Source organism: Sturnira hondurensis, unplaced genomic scaffold, assembly GCF_014824575.4.
Source record: "Sturnira hondurensis isolate 20B ecotype Veracruz unplaced genomic scaffold, ASM1482457v3 Scaffold0006799, whole genome shotgun sequence".
Taxonomy (NCBI): Eukaryota; Metazoa; Chordata; class Mammalia; order Chiroptera; family Phyllostomidae; genus Sturnira; species Sturnira hondurensis.
Window position 1 is genome coordinate 342075 of NW_028079430.1, and position 17310 is coordinate 359384.

Below are 17310 nucleotides of genomic sequence, written 5' to 3' on the forward strand. Positions count from 1 at the left end.
GCATGCCCCTCCTCTCGGCCGGAAGCGGCTGTGTTGGAGGCGGGGCCGCAGTGAGGAAGGTGGGGTGCACGGGCGTGGGCTTCTCGGGCTGCGTCGGGATCTCTCCGCCCCCACCCCGACCCCCGGCTCCGGCTTTGTACCCCGCGCTTGCTTTCCCGAGCTCTGCCCCCTCGCTGTGTAGGGTCTCTCATTGCCCTATGAAGGTGAGTGCCTCAGTTTCCTCCTCATGTTAAAAGACATCTTCAGGCTAGACACAGGCCTGCCAACGTGATAGCTGGCGCCTCCAGTAGATGCCAGTTTCCCGCTCACAAGCTTGGGTCCTAAGACTGGACCCTCTCCCAGAACCTCTGCGGTCTTCTCCATCTTGAGACGAGCAGGGCTACATTGTTTAGTCCCGGGGTTACCTCAACTCAAGATTCCTACTCTCCTGCCTTAGAGCTAGGATGCACTTCTTAATTTGGTCATTGGCTGAACCACGTTGTCCCTTTACTAACAACCCCTTAAGGCCATAGGGTTGGGAAATCGCAATTTAACTCTTTTAGAGAGACACAGGGGGAGACTTTTCCAAGGGGGAATATTTAACCAGGTTTTTTTTTAAATCTTCACTCAAGGATATGCTTATTAATTTTAGAGACTGCGGAAGGGGGTGAGGTGGAGGAGAAACATCAATAGGTTGCCTCTTGCTTGCCCCCGCCCAGGGACTGAACCTGCAGCCTACTGAGCCACACCAGCCAGGACACATTTGCCAGATTTGAAGGAAGTATAAGGTGCTGAGGTCATGCCTTAGGATATTTGATAACTTGAACAAAGATTTCATTGTACATCATGTCATAACATTCAGGCTTTTACAGTAAAAATCCTGGTTGCTGGTGGAGCCAAAGTTACCCAGGAATCTCCCTGACAAGGAGACTGGAGGATTTTAGGGATAGGCTTCGCTTCTTGTTTCTTCCAGCCTTTCACCTTACAGAGACTTTAGAGCCCCACCTCCAATGCCCCAGGTAGTGCTGAGACATTGGTTTTAGGCCACTTGCTTGGGCTTGGGCTCCTGTGATGAGGAGGTCGCGTAGCTATCCCTGCGCGCCAGCAAGCCTCAGCCTAGCAGACTTGGAGGTGCTGGCCAGGGCTAACGCAGGGGTGAAGCTGACAAGTAGAGATCCATAGGCAGGCTTAGAAGTTGGGTTATGCTCCGACCCCCACCCCAGGTCCAGCTTGCCTGGGATGTTAGGCTTAAAACTAGTGGAAAGGAAGCTTAGAGAGCTGCAGTCTCTGAAGAAAACGTGTGAAAAGACTGCCCTCAAAGCGTAGGGTTCTTTGAAATCTGAGGGGCAGGGTCTGGGATGGGAGCTGACTGCTTCTGTGTCAGCGAAGGCACTGCCTTTAATGTGCATTGTCTGCTAAGTTTGAAAACAATCATGGGTGTTCCTGAAACTGTACCAGGGCCCAGGCCTCTGGGAGGAGGGCCACCGTGCCTAAGGAGGTCATTAGTATAATCCAAAGGATGACCTGAATGTTCTGGCCTCTCCAGATTTCCTTAGGAATTTTCACCATTAGTCTTATCCTTAGATTACAAACATCTTCCTTTAAAATGCTTATGTTACCTGATAAGTATAAAAAATGAACATAATAGTCCAGAACCAGCCTGGCTCAGTGAGTTGGGCATTGCCCACAAATGAAAGATCAGTAGCCAGTTCAATTCCTGGTCAGGGCACATGCCTGGGTTGCAGGCCAGGTCACCAGCTGGGGGCATGAGAGAGGCAACTGATTGGTATTTCTCACATTGATGTTTTTCTCCCTGACTTTCTCTCTCCCTTCTCCTCTCTCTAAATACAAATAAATAAAATCTTTAAAAAAAACTTTCTTAAAAAATTAACATGATAGCGTACTTCATTTATCAAGTTAGAATCGCTGGATTTTTAGAGCTAGAGTGGAATCTTAGCTATATGCCAACATAATAATTCCTATTCTTTTCATCACCTTGTCCCTCATGTCTACCTTTGTCTAGTAAACATGATTTAAAAAATAGTCATTTTTAGGAGATTTTATTTATTTGTTTTTTAGAGAGAGGGGATGGAGGGAGAAAGAGAGGGACAGAAACATTGATGTTTGAGAGATACTGGTGGATTGCCTCTGGCATGCCCCCAACTAGGGATCTGGCCCACAACCCAGGCGTGTGCCCTGACTGGGAAATGAACCAGCAGCCTTTCCATTCACAGGCCAGCAGCACTCAATCCACTGAGCCTCACCAGCCAGGGCTAATTTTCCCTTCTTTTTTTTCAAGAAAAAAATAATATTCTAATACAATTGTCTGCATTTTCCCACCACCACTTTGCCCAGAATTTTCCCTTCTTATTGATAAGACATATATAGTTCCAACTAGAATTTTTGATCATCAGGAAATAACCAGAGTTACTTCCTACACTGAGTAATTCTTGCCAGAGACTAACACAAAAACAAATCAACATGCCAGTTCAGTCGTGCAGGGATGGCGTGAAGGCGAACCACCTCTGGATGTGTGGTTCCTGTTAGACGTTCATATTTAGAAGATCTCTATCTGAGGGCTCAGGGGTTCAAGGATCTCCAGCTGGAAAACAGCTAGATTGTCCCTTCTATAGGAGGAAACCGAGGCCCAGGGGAGTTAAGTGATGGAGCCACACCGTAAATACTGGTAAATGCCTGAGAGAGTCTCACATTTGGGCTTGTGCCTTTGTTAAGATTCTTTAGCAGAAAACAGTGCCTTGAGGAACTTGTTTAGAAAACATGACTTAAATAAGGCAGAGCCATCGGATATTTGTACCTTTTAAAAAAATTTTATTGCTTCTAGAGAGGAAGAGGGAGAGACAGAGACAAACATTGATTTGTTGTTCCATGTATTTATACATTCATTGGTCGATTATTTATGTATTGGTTGATTCTTTTATGTACCATGACTGGAGATTGAACCTGCTAACCTGGTATATTGGGACAATGCTCTAACCAACTGAGCTACCCAGCCAGGCTGGATATTTGTATCTTTATCTCTACAGGGCCTAGCACAGTGTCTGACACATGGGAGATGCTTATTACATTCCCACTAGGTGAGTGAGTTGCAGGGAGTAGGCTGAGTGCAGGTTCAGGGAACCGAATCCTGGGTGAGCAACAGCCTTGGAGGCCCTGGGTAACTGGGGGCAGCCCGGGGGGAGTGAGCAGCTGCAGGAAGGAGCAAGTGAAAGGTTGGGGAATAGATGCCATCGCCAGTGTTCCCCAGTTGCAGAGCTGGCTAGGGAGGGAGGGCTCTCTGGCCTCCCTGTAGCATCTCTTTGCTCTTTTTGCTCCGGATCTGGAATAGGATTTCTCAGTGCTTGACAAGCAAGCCCTGACCTCTCACTCCCTGCTGGAAGCCTGCAGTGACGACCTGTTGTCCTCAGAACGTTCAGACAGAGCGGGCAAAGCCCTTCATGGTCTGCCCCTGAACACGTTCCCTCTTTATCTCTTGGCCTTCCCCTGTGGCACCCCTCCCTTGCCTAAGCCACTTCTGCCTGGAACTCTCTTTCTCTCCCCTCTTCCTCCATACTGGCCAATTCCTTCTTCCAGAAGTCTTCTCTGATACTCTCTTTACCCCTCCTCCCAGACTGGTTCTAGGTTCTCATTGTACAGTGACACGTATCTACTGCTTTAGGAGGAACTGACAGCCCACCTCCAGTTCTTGGCTCTCGCTCCCTGATACCAGAGAGGTACAGTCACAAAAGAAGTTGATGTTGCTGTCTGTGGGGATCCAAGGAAGAACTATTTAAAAATAACGTGGGTCAGGGAGAGCTGCCAGGAAGTGGACGACTTTGATCCTGTGTCTTTCTCTGTTACGGTTGGAATGAGGGGTCAATTATCCTACCACACTGTCTCGTTCAGAGAATGGCACTTTTTGTGGGATTGTGAACTTCAGCAATAAAATGAAATTATTTATATTCCAGACTCACCTTGAATAGCTCAGTTACCTGTACGGTTTTGTACCTGCAAGCTTCCATCAACTTCTGTATCTCTGCAATAGTCATTGTTGCTCCATTGTTCTCAATCAGTAAACTATCTTCTTTGCACTTTAGACCAAGCCATTAATATCTTCCCGCCTGGTCACCTGACGATGGGTTTTACTTCTTCGGCAGGGATTGGGAAGCCCTCGAAATCATTCACACATTTCCCCCCGCCGCCCAAGTTTCAAGCTGGGTCATGTCTGCTTCTTGCTTGATGTATTGAAACTGCACGCTATATGGTTGAATTCATATACACTAACTGCACTATGCTTGTGTAATTGTTTCTTCCCTATTGTATTCCTAGGGGGTGGGCTGGAAAAAGTTTCACAGTGGGGCGACTTTGAGGATGGGGCAGGGGTCTGGAGGTGGAAGGGAAGAGGAGGAGCAGAGGCATGTGCCAGGTGGGGAGGTGTGAAACAGCTTACGACTGAAGGACAGTCAAGTTCAGTGAGGTTAGAGTGTAAAGGTGGGCTATTCAGGACCTCCCATGCCACGTGACTAAATCTGTTGGAGGTGCAGTTTCCTCATCTATCATAATGGGCATAGTCCCTGCCTCCAGGGCTGTTCTGAGAACTAAGTGGGCAATGCTGTGAAAGCACTCAGTTCAGGCCCTGGCTGGTGTGACTCAGTGAATTGAGTGCCGGCCTGCAAACCAAAGGGTCGCCGGTTCAATTCCCAGTCAGGGCACAGGCCTGGGTTGTGGGCCAGGTCCCCAATAGGGGGTGTGCAAGAGGCAACCACACCTTGATGTTTCTCTCCCTCTCTTCTGCCCTCCTTTCCCCTCTCTAAAAATAGATAAATAAAAAATTTTAAAAATAGAGGCATAGTCAATGAAATAACAAACGGGTATAAATAAATAAATGAAAAACAATTTTTTAAAAAGCACAGTGTTCAGGCTTGACTCAGAGCGACACCACATTAACAGCATCCTTTTCTACCTTCCTGCCTAAGAGGAAGGTAAATATCACCCCTGCTCATAGATGTCACCCAATGAACATGGGTGATATTTAAAACATTGAACCACCAGCACAACCCAGGTACCACCCAGCCAGGATAGATGTGGGTCACAGCCAACCAGCTGAGGGCATTTTTTGAGGGGATTAAGAATGAAGGAAAACAGACACAGGAAATCCCAGCTTCCCGGAGAAATGGCTCTTGCCACCCTCTAGGATTTGGCCACGTGTAGTCTGTACTAACCCACCTCAAGCCCAAACGAGCTCATTTTACTTCTCTTTGTGGACACCGTTACGTGGCCGGCCTCCTGCCGCCGGCAAGAAAGCGCAACTGGAAGGGAAGGGAAGGGAACTCACGTACAAAGTATTTTGTGTGTTCTCTCATTTGAACCTCACTTCGTCTTGGGAGTCGAGGAGTTGAGGAGTTGTTAGTTGCATTTGGTGTTGAGAAAACTGAGACTCTGGTTGTTGGTGACTTCTTAACAGGTGAGAAGAGGCTGCTGGCCCAGGGCCATGTTACTCCAATGTCTTTTCTTTCCTCAGTTACTCCGGAATCCTTTGCCGTTTCTCACCCCTCCAGCCATCCAACCCACAGTTTGAGAAAAGCAACTTGAAAGGTATGGTTTTATTTCACAGGAAAAAAAAGTGACATGCAATACCCAACCCCTAACAAACTACAAACTCTTGGAATACAGAGTAAAAAAAGGAAATCCAACCAGTCTTGATGAGGCAAAAATTTGGTTTCACAAAGCTGAAAAAATTCATTACAAAGTCTCTGTTGTATAAATATAGTCAGTCTTATCTTTACTGTAGAGTCAGACAAAAAAAAAAGGTTTTGTTGGCATAAGAAATCCCCTGGTCCTTGAATATTGCCAGTCTTCACTTGTACTCCCAGCCAAATCCAGGTAACACCTACGTGCTGAGAGTCACTTTCAAGTTCTAAGACTTTAGGTAACTAAATGTGGTTTAAATACTCTCTCCCCTGAGCCCACTCTCCCTCCCCCAATAGCTTGTGCAAACCAGTGTAGTCTCAGGGTGAGAGCATAAGGCCTTACATTTTCCTACCTCCCTGCGCAAGAGAAAGGTCAGTGTCACCCCTGCTGATAGACGTCACCCTGTAAGATGGTGCCTTACCATCTAAGGTGTCTGTTCTAAAATCGACTGTGGTAGCGGACACACAGTTCTGTGAGCATACTAAAATCGATGGGATGGTGTGTTTTAATTGAGGGAATTGCATGGTATTTGAGTTATAGCTTAAAAGAGCTATTGAAAAATATCGAACATGTGTCCGGGTTGCCAGGGGAGCAACAGGCAACCCCAGTAGCGTGACTCAGGAGCTCCTGACAGGATGCAGGGGAGATCCACAGAAGTAGGTATGCAAAGGGGTAGTAAAAAGATATTTATAAAGTATTGTGACCAAATCAGTGGAGTCTAGGGCTGTTCCGGGGGTACTCAGTTTCAAGATATCAGAATAAAGAAGTCCACGAGGTATGTACTTTTCCTACTGCTTCTAGAATAGTCTAAGGATGTGCTGGGGCCTTTGTCACAAAAGTAAGTAATTCATGGGGCACGTAGAAGCCCAGGGTGTTGCGGGGGCTGCAGAGAACCCAGGGCTGGAGCTCAGGAGCCAGCCGTCTGCATCCTTCTGGAGAAATCCCAACGTGGCCACCGTTTCTGAGAGCCTGACTCCCACAAGAGGTGGGAGAGTTCAGAAACCCAGAGAAGCGCTTCTAGATTTTTTTAAATCAAGGGGGCTGCTCGTCTTCAGTGGTGCTGTTGCTGGCCAGAGTCACGGCAGGGTTTCAGTTCTCACTGACCCTGTTATGAGACCGTTTCTGGGACAGCCATGGCTAGTAAGACCAGCAAACCAGTTTGTGGCAGGCAAACCACTTAGAATTGCCATCTTCATCCTGTACCTGCCATCTGGTCACCAGTGGCCACCCAAGAAAGAAGACAGGCACAAGCCATGGGCACCTGGGCCCTTGAGCAAGAGGCGGTCATTCTAGCCTGATAGTGAGGGAGGGAGAATTGTCAGTAGAAGACACAAAAAGGAAACCTGAACTCGAGTTCTGGTTTCACCATTGTCGTTAAAAGTTCATCGATTATAGTTGGTTTAGACATAGAGAAAGGGACACAGAGGATACTCACTGTGCTCATCTTTCTAAAGGGATGCTGCCATAAAGTGGGGTCAGGAGTACTTTTAGCTTTCTGGCACACAAAGAAAATGAGAGCAGGAAAGAGGGAAGGACAGGGGCTCAAAAGTGTGACCAGTCCCAGTTTGGTGAAGACCTTGTTCAACTCCCCTCGTTTTCCCCTCCTTGAAGGCTGATCCGGAAGGTGGAGGCAGCTGGGGAATAGGACAACTGTACTGGCATAATCAATAAAATATATATTTTTAAAAAGACTGGTCTGTTTTTGTTTTTTTTTGCTGGGTGTTGGGCCTAGGAGCCAGTTCCCTTCTGGCCAGCCTCGAAGTTGTTCATTCTGCAGCTAAGTAGGAGAATTAGCTTGTAAGCAGACCTCGCCACCCCAGGTCCATTGCCCTGTGGGCTGGATCCCCCAGTGTGGCCCCATGAAGACTGTGGCCTCCTTGTGTCCTCTCAAAATATGACACCCCTGTTGCATGGTGTGGCCCAAGGCTCTAGGAATGGGGCACCCAAGGATGGGGAATTGTCCCCATGGGCAGGGTTTGTCATCTTTGTGGGTGAAAGGAAGTAGAACATCTGGGTTTGGGGCTTGCCTAGTTTTCTTCAGTGTCATAGGGAGATGGTGAGAGGTTTTTGTTTCAAAGTGGGGAATGCAGATCCACCCGGGCTTTGGGCATTTTCTCAGTGAGCTTTTTCCTTTGGCTCCAGTGACAATATTTCTCTCTTACTTCAGAAAAGAGAATTAAGTATCTGGTTTAAAGAAGAAAACAAAACCTTCCTTATTGCCTCTCTTTGTGCTTGTCAGGCCTCTCCTTACTCAGGCCGCACTCGCCCAGCCCTCAGCCTGTCCACTACACTCCCTCTGAGCTGGGAGCCCAGGAGAGACGAGTCCCGGTGACCATGGAGATGGTCCATCAGGGATGCCAGCACCCTCGTCACCCAGCCTCTCTCCTACAGAGATCACGGGCTGAGGGCACGTGATCAAGGAAACTCCCAGCCTCCTCTGCCCTTAAATAAGAGGGCAGGGGAGCCGTTTCTATACTTAAGCAGAGAGAGATCTTTTCATTCCGGGGCTGTAAGAATCATGAGCAGAAGAAGCTATGGCTCCGGCAGCTGGGCCGTTTTGGGGGAAAAAGCAGGCAAGGGAGTGATATACAAACAAAGTGGGGGTATATTTGGCAGGTTTGAGGCAAGCAGAGGGGAGGGTGTGGGTGCTCTATGTAAAAAAGAAACAAAAGATCTAAAATTCAAACTTCTTCGGATAAGGCCACAATGCAGAGATTCCCAGCAGCGGGTGTCGCAGGAAGCCGGCACCCAGATCGCCACAGGCTGGCAAGGTGCTGTGCCGAGTGAGGAGGCCGGGGAGGCGGGGCCGTGCCTCTCACAGGTCCACCTCGGGGCCCCCTGAGGATGTCTTCAGTGGCACCGAGTCAAATCCATCAGGAGTCCTCTGAAAGAGAGATGGTGACAGGAGCTGGCTGCTGCACAAGGACACGTTTGGGGGACAAAGGAGAGAAATGGAGAATAGGGGACAGAAGGAACCCTTACGGAATTCTTGCTTTCAGCGGCTTTGTGGAAACTTAGAAATAAGGGACCCTCGATTCTTCTTGCTCCCTGCAGTCAGCCAGAGAGGATAAGGAAAATCTTTACAACCCTCGGCTTTGCATCTTTGCTGAGGCTCCAGAAAGACTCAGGGGTCCCAGGATAAATTGTTGTCCCACCAGTAAAAGAGAAAATCAAGGTCTAAGAGAGCCAAGGCAGCCACCCTTGTCGGTCGCCGCACAAAGGGAATGAGATTCAACAGTCTGGACACCCACACTCCTTCCTTTCATCACTGTCCCCTCCCGTCTTCCTGCCCTCCCTGCCCACACCTGTTTGGATGTGTTGGTTCAGGGCACCGGTGAGGTGTGGGTGCTGGCCGAGTGGGGCTGTAGAGGGAGGGCTGTGGCCCTGGAGGAGTTGCTTGGACGCTCTCTGCTGGCCCCACACCCAGCGACAGGGCTGTCTGTCTTGCATTTATGAGCTTCAGACTCACCCACCCACACAGAGCCAGTGCTCCCAGCTGGGAATCGCTCAGTGTGGAACAGCTGCGACTTAGCTATGACTCAGCCCCCAGGGGACCAGGGCCAAACATCTGGGGGATGGCACCCTCCACTGGCCAAAGGGGAGCCTCACTTCTATCAGCAGTGGATCCTAGACATCACCTCTTGCCCTCCCTCCAAAAGCAAAAAAGGGGGGAAAGGATTCTTACAACGTGGATGGTTCAACACTCCTTCTGGAAGTTAAAAGGCCCAAACAGTTCATCAACTGGAGTGCATGTTGGGAGAGAAGGAGCCTGGTCAGGAGCAGCCTTGGGCCCCAGGGAAAAGAACACTGGTGCGAAAATACAGAAGGTAGAAGCCAGGGTTTTCAGGGTTGGCGATAGAATAGTATGGCAGTTGGGGAGCAGAGCAGCGGTCCGGGAGCAACGTGGGCCATTCAGTGTCTGGGGCTTCGGTCTTCTCCAGCCCTCCAGGCTGACCTCGGTGCACCGGCCAAACTCCCTACCTTGGAGGTAAAGGATTTGATCTTCCCAAAGAGGGACTTCTTGCTGGTGAAGATGAGGTCATCTTCCACGTCCTCGCCTTCCATGATGGCGCAGCTGTCGGCGGCTGGCAGGTCGTAGTCCTTCAGGGACGCGTTCATCACCAGCTTGGAGTACTTGTACTCTAGTCTGTGAAATGGGGGTGGGCAAGACAAGACACCAAAATGTAGAGTAGGGGAGGGCGAGAAGGTGGGCCATAAACAGGTAGTCCCAGGCCATGGGTGGGGAAACCCAAGCCTAGCAAAGTGGTGTTGGGCTGGGCACACAGCTAAGCAATCCTGGCTCCCAGGTCAGTGATCTTTTTTCCTTAAAGCTGGCTGTTTCCTTGTCTTCAAAACTTAGAAAAAATACTGGAATCATATACTGAAATCACTGGAGTCATTTTTATTATTAACAACAACAAATTAAGGATACTCTTTGCTTTTCTTTTGAGAATCTAACAGTAGTCTAGGCTGCCACACGGTACTGTCCTGTTCAGGAGTCGGGACAACTAAGGCATACACTGTGAGTGTCCCAACAAGACCCTGGCCAGAGTCATGGGGTCTGTGGCCAACTCCAGGAAAAAGCCCCATGAGTTTTCCCTCTCGGTTGATCCCCCGGCCCAGTGATCCAACCCTGTCCACCCCCAAACTCCAACACCCTGTCATCATGTACTTTTGATTCTTCTTCCAAAAGTAGCAGGTCAAGACGGTGAGCAGGATGGCAGTGCAGGTGCCCGCGGAGATGCCCACTTTCAACCAGAAATCTATCGTTTTGCAGATGGTGACTTTCGGTTCGGGCAGGGAAATGCCGCTCACGCACAGCTTTGGTTCTCGCCACACATAGGTGGTCTTCTGTTGGGGGGAAAACCAAGGAACTCGCACATCACACTGCCTTCTCTTCTGGGACCTTTCCAGGCAGAGAAACCTACCTGGACCCCAGTCACGCAGCTGCTGGTGATGGCATGGTAGTCAGCGGCCGAGCAGAGCGGGCAAGCAGCCGCACTCTCCCACAGGAAGTGGAAGTTGCAGCCGTCACAAGTCCCGCCGGAGCACGTACTGGACAACAAAGAGGAGAGGAGACTTCAGCTCCCTCACTGGACAGGTGGGAAAGGTCTGCTCAAAGTCCTGTCACCCCATGGCTTGCCTCATCCATCCTCTCCTTGACAAACTGTGAACTCCACCGGGATCCTTCCAACTAGTCCTTAATTCGGTTTTGCTCTCTAATTTCCATGATGACAAGAGGCATTCCCGACCTCCACCGGGCCACACCCTATGCTTGTTTCTGCTGACGTCAGCTGAGAGCTAATACAGGGTGTGTGAGCTCCAGCGCGCTGCCTCAGCCTGTTCTCCCCAGGGACATGGGGAGAAGCCACGTTGCTACAGCTTCCTGGCGGCAGGATTGAAGAAGGGACGTTAGGTCAGGGATTCTCTGCCGTTCACTTTCCTGTGATGTTGACGACAGCAAGAACAGTGGTCTTACGCATTTGGGTTCAATGTCCTGCTGTGCTGCCCACCTGCCTGGTCTCCTGTTTAGGAGAAGCATTTCCCAGACCATCTTCCTCAAGGCACCAGTGCCCCTTGCAACGTTAATTGGTGTTATGTGAAAAAAAGGGTGGGGGTGGAGGGGTGCTGTAATCCGATTAGTTTGGGAGTTCTCAATTTAGCGCACCCAGCTGTTGAACTCAGAATTGGATCTCTCCATTGTGGAGAGATTTGTAGGATTCCCTAAACCTTTTTAAATCCTAGTTACAGCAAGTGCAACGCCAAGCCTCATGAGAAGTCCTCAAGTCTCATCATCTCATTTCACTCTCACAAGAATCCCCTGAGGGAACTTCCTAGTATTCCCACGTCCTAAATAAGGAAAAAGAGACCTGCAGAAGCTGGGAAATGGCCGCGGAGGAGGCACATCCCCTCTGGCTCTCAGTCGGCCACTTTGCTTTGCAGTCACCCCACACCGGTCTGGGAACGGGAAGGCAGCTTCGACCCTTCCTTCTGCCCCATTCTTGACCTGAAGGTTGAGGGTTCGGAGCATGGCCATGTCCCCAAGAGCCCAATAATGAAACTCAGGACTGTTTTCTCTTTTGCTCTTTTGGCAATCTTTGGCTTCTGGGATGCCAGGGGGTCCGAGGAAGGGCGACTTTGTTGTCCCTTTACCTGGGCAGTGACAGACTGCCGGGGGCAGGCTTCAGTGGACTGCATCTGACTCGGATGGTGGTCGATCTCCCAGAACTGCAGGACTGAGTCACCTCACTGGACCTGCAGTGACAGCCAGCCCCGGGGGGAAATGAGTCACTCATTTGGGCCATTGGAGAGTCACTAAATGAGGTCAACATGGAACAGGTCCCTTGCTGGGGAAGTCAGGACTTGGGCAGCCCTGGCTGGTGTAGCTCAGTGGATTGAGCGCGGGCCTGTGAAGCAAAGGAAGGACTTGGGCTGTAGCCTGACGCACAAGGAGTCCATAGGCCTTGGTGCACACTTGGAGAGAGCAGGGATCAGGATCTGGTCAAGGGGAAAGGCGCAGTCTAGGAAAGGTTAGCGTGTGCAGAACACCGGAGTGTCCTTAGCTGGAAAGGGAAGTCTGCAGATCATCCAGTAGTTCTCCCTGCCCCCACCGCAGACCTGCCCCAGGAATACCCGAGAAGCTGGGATCAGGGACCTCCCAGCCTTCAGTTATCATTGCAGGGCAGTCCTGCGAGACCTTGGACACATTCTGGCTTCATAAGTATTAAGTAGCTAAAAAGAGGGGGGATGCAACGGAAATTGCGGAGGAGCCCCAGGTTTCACTTGCGTTAGCCTGGCCTCACATCTTCACCTGTAAAAGAAGATCACGTCCGGTATTCCCAAGGACTCCGGGTGGAACAGATCAGCTGGGGAGGTGATTCCATCCAGGGTCATATCTGTTGTCACCCCTACCAAATCAGAGCCCCTAATTAGTTCTTGCTGGTAGTGGTAGCTGGCAACTACTTCAGCTCTCTCAGTGCCCGTCAATATCCGGCCTCCCTTCACCTCCTCACATCCCCTGGTGGCTCACGAAAGGGGGAGCCACAGGTGTGTCGGAGGCCCCCGGGCACTGGGTACCTCAGGCTGGAACAGAAAACAGGCCAGGCAGTTGGGCCCCTCCTCTGGGACCCTTTACCTTAGAGCCTGGTAGCCTCGCTCTGGCTTCCACGCACACACACTCAGGCAGAGTGGAGCAGTGTGTCACTCACCAATAAGTTGGTCGGCAAGGCTGACAGGCTGCAAGGACACTCCAGTCTTGTAGCCTGTCACCTCCGGAGGAACGATGAGCACCTGGCAGACGAAGGCTGTGACGGATTTGGAGAAATCGGACTCATCCTCGGGAATCCGGAGGTCGGTGACGTTGTTGGTGCACACAGACATTTTCTTACCCTGGGCAGGGGATGTGGCAGAAATAGGAAGGGGTGAATGGTCACAGAACTCCCAAAAGGGAATAGGGAACAGGTTGTTTTTTTTTTAATATTTAAAAATTTTAGCCTTCTAATGATATGTTGCTGTGGAATAATTCATTCCAGATCTAATGATAAGTAGCTTAAAAAAAAAAAGTGCCCTGGCTGGTGTGGCTCAGTGGATTGAGTGCTGGCCTGCGAACAAATGTTGTATTGATTCCCAGTCAGGGCACATGCCTGGGCTGCAGGCCAGCTCCCTGGTAGGGGGCATGTGAGAGGCAACCACACACTGGTGTTTCTCTCCCTCTTTCTCCCATCCTTTCCCTGTCTAAAAATAAATAAAATCTTAAAAAAAAAAACACTAAAAATAAGGCCTAGGTGTCCTAGTTCCTGGACCTCTGGCCTGGGGGACCCAAGTCATTTAGTTTCATTGAAGTCACGTGGGGACCCTTTGTGAGCAGGGCTGTAACGATGGCAGCCAATTTGGAGATGAGTCTATCGGTTCAGGGCCTTCCATATTGTGGCCAGTTTTCTAGACAGATACTGACATATGGAAGCGATCTCATGAAATCTGTGATCGTCTGACCTGGTTCACATTCCTCTGCGTCTCCCTTCGTGCACTGACCCCACCATGCTTGTCTCAGAAGCACTTCCCAGACAGAAACTTCCAGGGGTTAAAACAGACAGGCCCCATAACGAGACATCTTAGGACTAATCAGAACCTATTCTGTTTTTTAAAATATCGTCAAGGAAAAACAGTTGGCTTCTCCTTCAGTTTTTAGCGACCCTCCTTGTGTAGGAAATCTGGAAGGTGGTGGGAGTCGAGACTCTTTCCTCAAGATCTTGAAATAGAGGAAATACTGAGATATTGTTTCCTCAAATATATTAAATTTATGAAATACCAATATACAACTTGTTTGCAAGTATAAAATCACTTGTTCAATATTTTAAGTGTAAGTGGATTAAGCATGCAGAATGTGGGATTTTCAATATTATTATACATTATATTACAAATTGAGCTAAGTTGCTAAATTTGATATCTTAGTTTATTTTTTAGATTGTAAGAATAAAGAATATGAGAACAGAAAGAAACTTTTAATTATAATAAAATGTAGTGATACTGTCTTTGATCTGTAGTGTGGCAGTAACAGTAAGCATTTCTGAAAAGAATAAAGGAGCAAAGAAAAAAGACACAAACTCCAAGTTCCGCATTGCCATCTCTCCCAATGAAACTTTTACTACGTGGAGTTTTAATTAGTTTCAATTCCCAAGTTTTCACTGTCACTTCTGAGCCTTTGATTTCTTCAAATAGATTTTTAAAAAACAAAATAGAGACATCCATCTCTAATCTTTCACAGATTACTTTATTGCTTGACATGTTCCCTTATAAACACAATTCAACTTTTTTTGGTATGCTGCAGAATATGGGTAGAAGCCATGTGGTGTCAAGGCCCTATAGCTCCACACAGAATCACAAATTAACTGATCAAGATGCTCCTTATTCTGTAACATCGGAAACTAACTTTCCAAAGGCAAATCCTGGCTTGTTTGTAATTCAATCGAGTGCTTTAGTGGTGTGATTACCCTGAGTTTTGGATACAAAATATTTGCAGCAGCATGAAATGACTGGTGGTAACATTCTTTCCTTAGCACAGAAGTAAAGGCTTTCATGTTACTTTCTTTTCTACTGTCAGCAAAGGTATACACATAGGTGAAGTAAGAATAATTTATTTTATCTATCTTCTAGAAAACAAATGACGAGTGCCATGATTACTGAAAAGTGCTTGCTTTCTTTTTTTAAAAATTTTATTTATTTATTTGTTTTTTAGAGAGGGGAAGGGAGGGAGAAGGAAAGAGGGGGAGAGAAACATCAATGTGTGGCTGCCTCTCACATGCCCTCTACGTGGGACCTGGCCTGCAACCCAGGAATGTGCCCTGATTAGGAATCGAACTGGGGACCATTTGCTTTGCAGGGGGTCCCTACTCAATGCAGTGAGCCACACCAGCCAGGTAAAAACTACTTTCTTAAGGGAAAAAAAAGACCCCTTCCTCCTTCATAGTTTCTAATACACTCATTTTGAGGGAATGAAGGTCAGGGAGGAGTAAATGGATACTTTACTCCAAACACTTTTATTTCCTAAATTTTAAAGATACAGTAGATTTAATTTTAAAGGAGAGAGTACTCAGAATAATCATCATTTAAAAACCTTCCACCTCCTCAATCCCCTGCTGCCCGAAGTCTTAGCTAGCGTTTCTTCTGTGTCCATCTCCAGCCACTGACCCACAGGTAACATCTTTCAGTTCCCACACCATCAGCACTGGCACACCTTACCTGGTTTCCACAGAGACTGAAGGTGAAGTGATGGAAGTATTTCAGCCCTTTGGAAGTGAAGCTTGGCCCTCCGGCCAGAGAGACGGTGTCGGCCAGAGCCGAGAAGTCGTAGTCGAAAGTCCTGCTCCGAGTGCCGATGGAGAAGGTACAGTCGTTGTAGCACAGAGAGTGGACCTGAGGGGTAAGGGGCCATCAGACCAGCTGCTGGGGCAGGGCCTCTGAGGGGGCGGCTGTGGAGGCCCAGCAGGGCCCAGCCCCAATGGAGTCAAAGAAGTGAAAGTGAGGATTGCAGGTGGCAGTTAAAAGAAGTGAAGCAGTGGCTGGTGGTGCTCGGGGCATCTTGCCGTTGAATTAGCACAGATACGAGGTACAAACCCAAATCTGTTACTTTTCAGTAAGCAGCTGGGTCGGACGCTATAGCCTCGTCCCCAGGCTGAGATTACAGAACTCTCTCAGGGCCCAAGACAGCCCTTCTTACTTTCAAGCAGATGAGGTGCTGCCTGGAAGAAGCATGTCCAGGGCGGCAGGAGAGCAGCTACAAGCCCGACCCTCCTCTCATTTCCAGCTTCCAGACCCCTGCTTCCTCGTCCCCAGGGTCTCTGTAGAAAACTGACCTCAGAGGGGGCTTCAGTCCCCATAAACCCTTCCTTGCTTCATTTCAGGGTCCTCATTCAGCAGCCACCTTACGCAGCTGCCATCCCCTCCCATGGCAGCAGAGGGAGCCCCAGGAGAAGTTTGTGGCAAAAGTCCAGGGTGCCCCCAAAAGGTTGCCAGGGGTCTGTAGAATTGTTGCAAGTACCGAACAGCTGAACTGAGCAGCGTTTACAGGCTATAAATAATGCCTTTCAGATGCACGTCCATGTGGTTGTGACTGGTAAAATACAAATTCACTTGGAAGCATTAATGACTGCTAGAGAGCTTTTAGTAATAGTACCCTCTTAGATTCATACAGTACATGGCCAATAGCAGTTTTTCCACTTTACAAGAAACCAGTTGCAGCTTTTCCACTCTACAAGAAACCACTGGGGTGGAGGACAGCAATGCCAAGTAACTGCATGTCCCAGCAAAGGTGGGTTACCTTCCCAGAGGAGAGGGGGCAATGCCTGTGATCATAGGCTGGAGTAAAACAGGTCTGAATTTGAGCTATTTCTTCCCTTCAGGACTCTGCACAGATGCCAAACAACCCTCTGGCCCGGGGGGGTCCCAGATCTCCCTCACCCATCCCTGGAAGATGAGACCTGCCCTTGACTGAGGCCCAGACCCTGAAAACCAACTGCTACAGGTAAGAACACGCCATCCTGGTCACAGCCTGGGTGGCTGTCCCTCAGGACTTCACCCCAGAGCATGCTATGGGCCATGCTTGGGGATCCTCCCCTCGAGACCCCTGTCTAGCTCCAGCACCCTTAGAGGCGGTTCCTCAGAGGCCAAGGCTAGGACGTGCAGCCCGCTGCTGTCACCTTGTTGCTCCTGGTCCCTGGGCCACAGGGCCTGCAGGCCTGGATGCCGTAGGGCTGGTGGGCTTTCAGGACTGTGTTCTCGGGGCAGGGGTGGCAGGTCCCCGAGCTCCGGTCGATGTAGTTGCCGGCAGGACAGGAGGTGCAGGAGGAGCCCACATTGGAGGCCTCCAGGGCACAGGGCCGGCAGTAGGAAGCCACCCCGTCCATGACATTGGTGATGTTGATGGAGTAGATCTTGGCGACATCGTTGGTGTACTTTCTGCCCTGGAAACAAGAGAACAGGAAGAGAGAGGGCAGAAGCCTGAGATGCCAGCTGCAACGGCGTTCTCTGGAAGTAGTACATTACTGCTTAATCTTTTTATCCTATACTACCTGAGAAAAACCGATAAGCAGCCTATTCTTTTTACTCACCAAACATTACCTCTTTATGTACGGTTTGTGTCATTTT

At 49.1% G+C, this 17310-nt stretch overlaps 1 protein-coding gene and 1 long non-coding RNA gene across 4 annotated transcripts in view; one reads left to right on the forward strand and one right to left on the reverse strand.

Moving 5' to 3' along the window:
- The first annotated feature begins 18 nt into the window (after nucleotides 1-18).
- On the forward strand, nucleotides 19-16838 carry LOC118990049 (uncharacterized). The gene is made up of 3 exons (XR_005067155.1): nucleotides 19-203; nucleotides 5441-5571; nucleotides 16566-16838. It is a non-coding gene; the product is annotated as an uncharacterized LOC118990049 (long non-coding RNA).
- Nucleotides 7373-17310, reverse strand: part of ELAPOR1 (endosome-lysosome associated apoptosis and autophagy regulator 1) — a 50514-nt gene continuing 40576 nt past the window's right edge. The window contains exons 14-23 of one of the 3 annotated variants that reach the window (XM_037050416.1): nucleotides 16863-17126; nucleotides 15406-15579; nucleotides 12876-13056; nucleotides 12479-12575; nucleotides 11821-11922; nucleotides 10596-10722; nucleotides 10340-10518; nucleotides 9649-9814; nucleotides 9353-9408; nucleotides 7373-8582 (exon numbers count right to left, since the gene is read on the reverse strand). In XM_037050416.1, the coding sequence (XP_036906311.1) occupies nucleotides 8483-8582; nucleotides 9353-9408; nucleotides 9649-9814; nucleotides 10340-10518; nucleotides 10596-10722; nucleotides 11821-11922; nucleotides 12479-12575; nucleotides 12876-13056; nucleotides 15406-15579; nucleotides 16863-17126 (1446 nt within the window). In that variant the 3' untranslated portion in view covers nucleotides 7373-8482. The remainder of the gene's footprint in view (nucleotides 8583-9352; nucleotides 9409-9648; nucleotides 9815-10339; nucleotides 10519-10595; nucleotides 10723-11820; nucleotides 11923-12478; nucleotides 12576-12875; nucleotides 13057-15405; nucleotides 15580-16862; nucleotides 17127-17310) is intronic. The other 2 variants (XM_037050418.1, XM_037050417.1) reach the window with 2 other exon arrangements.